This window comes from Artibeus jamaicensis, unplaced genomic scaffold (genome assembly GCF_021234435.1).
Source record: "Artibeus jamaicensis isolate MK-2021 breed Jamaican fruit bat unplaced genomic scaffold, CSHL_Jam_final scaffold_1031, whole genome shotgun sequence".
Classification (NCBI taxonomy): Eukaryota; Metazoa; Chordata; class Mammalia; order Chiroptera; family Phyllostomidae; genus Artibeus; species Artibeus jamaicensis.
The window spans coordinates 5,474,301-5,481,184 of NW_026522026.1; the positions used below are offsets into that span (position 1 = coordinate 5,474,301).

General features: G+C 53.1%; 1 protein-coding gene across 1 annotated transcript; it reads right to left on the reverse strand.

The window, feature by feature from the left end:
* Positions 1-389: 389 nt before the first annotated feature.
* On the reverse strand, positions 390-4,725 carry SOWAHB (sosondowah ankyrin repeat domain family member B). The gene has a single exon (XM_037147052.2). The coding sequence runs from the start codon at positions 4,450-4,452 to the stop codon at positions 2,104-2,106; it is 2,349 nt and encodes a 782-aa protein (XP_037002947.2). The 5' UTR covers positions 4,453-4,725; the 3' UTR covers positions 390-2,103.
* Positions 4,726-6,884: the final 2,159 nt, after the last annotated feature.

Genomic DNA, 6,884 nt, shown 5'->3' on the forward strand with positions numbered 1-6,884 from the left:
AAGCCTACGTATAATATAGTGCAGCTTTAAAAGATACCTTGGGAGCAAGATAGGGTATAAATCACTCAACAACAAATCCTGCTAGGTTTTAAGTTTCAAGAAGAAAGAGGGCATGTCCCACTCACCTATATAAACCCTACAGCATTAAGCAAAACATGTTGGTTGAATAAATTGATGCAGTGCCAAAAGTATGGTAAAGGAAAAACATTCTTTGCCTTTTAAAGTTGATATTTTAAACGTATTTGCATAGATGTTTATCTTTTATTCTTTTAAATCTTCATCTCTCCTAACCACGGCTCCACTGTCTGGGAATGTTTCCCTTATTTCTTGATTTGATTTGCCAAATTTTCATCCCTTGCATAGGCCTCTTTGGAAAAAAATAACACTTAGATTTCTTTATTATGCCTATTTTAATGTTTTTTTCATAGAACAGAGATATGTTTATTTCAGCAAAGTTATAAAGTAAAACTAAAAACAAAAAATACTTGACATTCACTGAGACAGTTTTGTAAAGAAGAAAGTTAAGAGTAATCAGCATAAAAACAATAAGTTATAAAGATTTGCTGACACTTAAGTGGGGAGGGGAGATAATCAGAAGAAATACAAAAACACTTTTGAAAGACATCATCATTGCCACAGCACATGAAAACATTTCCATAAAAATTTCACAAACCCCACTCAGATATTTCACTTTTCACCCTCTTTGAATTTACAGTCTGAAATCTTGACATTTACAGTCTGAAATTTTGACGTTCTTGTTTCATAGGCCCACAGAGTTTGGCCCCAGCCCCATCACAAGCAATTAAGAGGAGCCCTTCCTGTTAGAGACACAGCACTTTGGGCTAATATTTAATCTTAATTGGCAACAAGTTTAGTGCAAATAAAATTACATTTAGCAGCTTAAAGAACTCCTGGCGGGGAGGCCTTTATCCCTTTATCCTCACTGCCGCCCCGAAGGGAAATCATTTCTCTCCTTTGGTGAGCATGGAGTGTTGGCCATTCCAACCTACTGAAGACAACTCACGCGGACCCGCTGTTTGTGACACAGGCAGTTTCTGTGAAAGCTGGTTTCAGTCACCAGGCAAGGGTGCCAACAGTGTTTACATTTGGGAAGTTTACCTTAGGTTGATTTAAGGCCTGAACACCAGTCATAACTGGATCCCACCCAATAGCTTTTCCGATTGTGGAGAAGAGACCCAAAGGAGGCACTAATAATTTCATGCCTTAGCCTCCAGTAGGTTGTGTCTAAAGGAAGACCAGGACAGAGCTGAGGAATCTCTCTCTCTTTTTTTTTAAAGATTTTATTTATTATCTTCAGAGGGGAAGGGAAAGAAAGAGGGAGAGAAATATCAATGTATGGTTGCCTCTCGTGCTTCCCCTGCTGGGAACTGGCCTGCAACCCAGTCATGTGCCCTGACTGGGAATCGAACTGCAGTTGTTTGGTTTGCAGGCCCACGCTCAATTCACTGAGCCATACGAGCCAGGGGGAATCCCTTAAATGAAATTTGGCTCTCAGGTAATAAGTTCACTTCACTGATTTGAGTAGGAAAAAGGGGAGAGAGAAAGGAAGGAAGGGGAAAAGAAATAAAAGAATGAAAGAAGAAAAAGATTTTAAAAGAATGAAAAAAAGAAGAGGAGCCATCTGATTTCAAATCTGGTGCTTTCCACTCTCAGCCAAATTATTCTCCAAATGAACAGACGCCAGAATGCTACCAGCCAGAGGATTTTGTCTGAGCTTTGTCAATTCCTCGAAGTGCCTCCCTTCTTGTTAGACATCTGTTCCCTCTCTGGCCAAGCAAGGCCCGGTACTGCTGCTTCAGAAAACAATGCGCCTCGCTGTGCCCAGATCCCCAGGTGCAAGGGAAGAGGAAGAGCACATGCGGTTTCGCTGGCCCAAGTGCTTGAGCTGTCAGAAAGCTTGAATGATCCCTGAGATCCACGATGTGCTGACAAAAAATCCAGGTAAACACTAGGTAGGCTGTCTCACTCGATCTCCCTCTCGCTACCAACTCCTTGGCAATTTTTCTGTTCCCCCTGAATTCTCTCACTGAGTGGCTCAAGGATGGGGGTGAGGTGGCTGCATGTTGGAGAGGGGGGCCCACCTTAGTCACTGTACTCTTCTCTTTCCCTCCAAGTGGGGAGTTTCTCATACTGGTTGGCCAATTTCCATTTGTTGTGCTGACTTTTGAGTAATGCAGCCAAGGAAGTCTTTCGGGTGATATTTTTAGTTATATCCCGGCCCTTGGCCTTCCTGGTAGGGGAAGAGCTTCGGACTAAGGGAGAGACAGGAAATATAGGCTTGCCCCGAGGGGCTCCCAGGAGCTGCCATATTTCTCCAGAGGTATTACTAGACAGATACTGCCACGGCTTCTTCCCACTGCTGTCCCGGACATTGACCCTAGAAGCCAACCTTTGCACTAGCAATTTCATGACTCCCTGGTGGCCATGAATAGCCGCAAGGTGCAGAGGGGTATACCCACAACTGGACTTCACATTTACATCAAGGGCAATTCCTGCTTTCTGGGTGCCTGAGACCAAGTCCTGAAGGGCTCTGAGGTTGCCATGTTTGGCTATCCAGTGCAAAGCAGTGTACCCAGTCAAGAAGTCCTTGTGCAGAGCCAGCTGGGGATCCGCCCAGAACAAGGCCAACACCTGAATCCAAGAGCCAGTGGCAAGCTTTACAATCCATTCATGCTCCCTGGCATCTAGAGGGACCAGACACGACTTGTGCTCAGAAGGCCTGTGCAGGACCAAGGCTGCAGGCTCCTGCCTACCTGGGGCCCACAAGCTGTGTAGCTGACCCTTCTCCACAACAGCCGCCTTAATGTCATTGGATTTGGGTATCAAAGCAGCATCCACCCTGGGGCTGGACGCTGCCGCTCCTGCCTTGGAGGGTTTCCTGGGCCTGGGCGGGCGCCGACTCCTTTTCAGCAAGTCCTCCTCAAGACATTCCTCATCGGAGGAGGAGGATTTGGCTCTTCTGGCCTGAGAGCTCCTCCTGAGCGATCTCCTTAACCTGGGAGCTGGCCAGGACAAAGTGTCCTGTGAGTGGCCTACAAGACCATTAGCCCCTGTTGAGACCTGCCCAGAGGCAGGCCCATCCTCTCTGTTCCTGAGGCCCTGAGGGCTCCTTCTGGAGCTGACCTCCTTTGGAGAAAGGCAGACAGATGAATTCTTGAGCTTTCTCCCATCTGGGGTTCCCAGGGCACCGTGCAAGCCCTCTTCAGAACCCCCAGGGGACTCTTTGGGTCCACTGCTGCTCTCCTCACTGCTGTGGTTCTCCTGGTCCACAAAGTCATCCAGCTCTTGGAGGGACAGCTGACAACGAATGCTCCGAAAGACTGTCAGTGGGGGGTTCCCGGGCCAGGGTTCCGGAACAACCGGAGAGTGAGAATGGGTGGACGGAGAGGGGTCCAAAGGCGCCGGCTTAGGTTCCGGGACCCAGAATCCCGGCTCCGAGGGGAAGTTGTCTGGCAACACTGACCAGGCTCGGATGGGGCCCTGCTCCTGGGCCTCGGGGAGATGAGGATGTCTGGCCACCCATTCTCGAGTGCGTTGCTGCTGCTGCTGTTGCTGCTGCTGCTGCGCGGAATAATGCAGATCGCCCGGGGTCCACAGCCCCGGAGGAGGAGGGCTGGACGAGGCGGCGGGCTGGGAAGCCCCGCTCCCAGTAGCCTCGACGGTTGGAGGAGGAGAGGGGGGCCCTGCGGACACCAGCGCGGGCTCAGGGGGAGCGCCTTCCCGCTGCTGCCTGGGAGCCCCGCGCTCGTCCTGGACAGCCGGAGCCCGCGCCGTCTCCTCCCCAGCGGTGGCGGGGTCCGGGAGTGCGCCGGGCAGCGGCGGCGGCCGGGGGAGCTCCCCCGGGCCGTTCTGGAGACTTTCCCGGGAGCAGCGGACCCGCGTCTCCACCGCCGCGCCTTTCGCACCGACCTGGGCAGCTGCCGCCGCAGCTGCGGACACCTGGGCCCTGTGACGGGAGCCGCGTCTCGGCCCCGCGCCGCCGGCGGGGAGTCCATTGCAACCTGGGTCGGCCGCTGGGGCTGCTGCACCTGCCGGCTCCTCCTCTCGCTCCTTTTCGCTCCGCCGCCGCCTGGGATGCGGCGGCGGCGGCTCCTCTCGGCGCTCGCCGGGCGGGGAGCGGGGCGCAGCTCCACCTGCAGGGGCGGCGGCCGCGGGGAGGTCGCTGGGTCGCTGCAGCCCCTCCTCCCCCAAAAGGTCCCTGTACTTCTTCTTCAGCACCACGTACTTGGTGCCGTCGGGGTCCTGGCGCACTGTGGCGACCGAGTTGACGAAGCCCTTGAAGAGCTCGCGGCGGCGCTGGTGCAGGCGCGGGGAGGCGTCCGGGTCCCGGAGGAAGCCCCTGAAGTGGCTCACGAGGGCGGCGTTGGCCACGCGGCCGCCCGCCTGGCACAGAAAGTCCAGCAGTGCCTCCTGGCTCAACTCCCGGGCCATCGCCGCATCGCCGTGTCCCGGTCCCAGGGCGTCTGAGTCTCGCCTTCCCCGCGCTCTCCCGGGCCGGCCGCAACCTGGGCCTGGCGAGTGTCACCTGCACCCGGGGCGGCGCCACCCGCCTCCATCGGCCGCGGCGGCAGGCGCGGCTCGCGGCCCCCGAGCGCGCCCAGCGGGCGGCGGGTCCCGAGGGGAGAAGCGCGCGGGCTGAGCCCCGACACGCAGCCCCAGGCGGGGGGACAGGGCGGCTCCCCGGCCGCCCCTGCGCGACACCGGCCTCTCGCTGGGAGCCGCGGCGCCGAAAGTTCCCGGGATAGGTCGGAGTCGGTTTCACCTGCGCCCTGGCAACGCCCCCGCGGATTCCCGGGCGCAGGTCCGGCCCGCCCACTCCGGCCCCTCCGCCCGCGCGGCCGCCGCCACCCGAGCCGCCCATCCCGCTGAGTCAGGCCGGACGGGCGAGGTCGCGAGCCGCCGCCGCCCGACCCGGGAACGGGAAGGCAGGTAAGCGAGCGGCCGCTCCTGTGGGTCTCGGCCACGTAGGAAACAAAAGCAGCGGAAGATCCGTTCCTGCCTCCTCCTCGAGCTGCAGAAGTAATGGCTGAAGCGAATGGCTGGGGAAAAGGGTGCATATTAACCAGCGTTCGGCGATCGCCCTGAAAGGCGCCTTTCTCTATCAGTGCTGTGGGGTAGTCATTTCAGGTCGCCCGAGCTCGGGGGAAACACCCTCTGCACCCCGGACAGGCCTCTCGTGGTCAGGGGCTCCTGCCCGGGTACCGGCAACAAGGGGTCCAAATACAATGAAGTCTGTAGTGAAAAGAAAGGCCACTGTGAAGGTTACAGGTTGGTCTCGGCCTTTCCTTTTGCTTTCTGATTGTCTCGCGTTAAGGTGCAGGAAAAATCAGTTTGATCACTGATTGCCCCAGCAGCTACAATGACCAGTAATTATGCCTTCACTGTTAAGGTATTTGATGCCCAGTGTTACTCTGCTTTGGTTTACTCTAAAATTTGTGAGCCAAAGGGATTTTTGTGCAGTCTCTTTTGTGTTGGCTTAAGTGAAGTTGTCTTTTCTCGCTAAATGTAAGTTTCCCCCCTCACATCCCAAACGTGAGGTGTGTTACAGACTGGCCTGTTCGACCCACTGCTCCCAACATCAGAATGTCCCTACACTCTAACCCTCCATCCAGAGGCTGTGGCTTTCCAATTCCAGTCCATTTGAAGCTGGACCTGTCTTCGTCACTGGCCTCTTCAAGGCCGGAGAATCACAGCACTTTTCCTTGCAGCTGCTTTCTCCCTTCATTCTGTCCATAGGTTGGTCCTGCCCCTGTCTCCTTGAGGTCCTCAAGCGGAGAGATCTGATTTACATTCCCAAGAAACTTTCATTGTTTGATGGACTCACCTCTGGCTCCATGCCCTCCTCCAATTCTTTTCTGAGCTGTCTTCCCATTTCTTTCCACTGTGATGTCCTTGTTACCCTCAGCCCCAAATGTGAAGACAAGCCTCTTCCTTGAAATCCTGTCCCCTATACCTATAACCAGCGATGGAGTCTGTTTTCTCCTGCTGTCATTTGCCACTCTGCTTTCCTATACGCCCCTCATCTTTTAAATTTCCTTCTTTTCTCTGTCGTTTCTGATTGTGTTGAGTCCTTGTCTTTTTTTTTTTTTTTTTTTGCAAAGGGAAGGTATTGGAAGTAAGTTGGCCCCACCATTTCAACATGTTTTAACATAAATCAGTCCTAGTGATGGCCACATAGGCCACAAGCTAAAATTTATTTTAAGTCTCCAACAGTAACCTGGTACTTTTCTGTGAATGACTTGGAATCTTTGGCTTTGTTATCTGGGCCAGAAAGGAAAGGTGGGAGACATATTTGTCTATTTTTGGCATTTTCTAGATCTAAAACCAGCACCAGGTTGAGAGGGGGGTAATGGTTTCCACTCAGGTAGAACATTGGCTTCAAGCTTTTAGGAAGGTTATTAAAATAAAGGTTTTGTGTTAAACTTCAGCTTCCTTTTGTGTTTATTTCCTTGTGTTGCATCTATGTGGGGCTGAGAGGTGTGTCCACACCAAGGGCGGAAAGGGGTTCAAATGGGAAATCCAGGTAGACGATTTAGGGTGGCAAGTGGAAAGAACCGCCCCCTTTGGTACTTTTCAAAATTTTTGGTTAAAAAACAGGGTTTTGTGGCAAGAGGATTTAAAACTTAAAAGACTAGGGAGAAAGGAAGGGTCAGCAAGGACGCGGTTGTTGAAATGAGATTATCTTTAGCCGATGGCGAAATTAGCAGGTCTGGGCAGAAAGGAGGGGAAGAAAGAAAAACATGAAATGGAGAAAAAAGAAAAAGTGCAATTGCTTTTGATTTCTGGGTGCCCATGTGGTTTAGCCTCCAGACCCGCCCTCCTGCATTTTCTCTCTTGATTGAGAAGATGGCTAATACAATGCT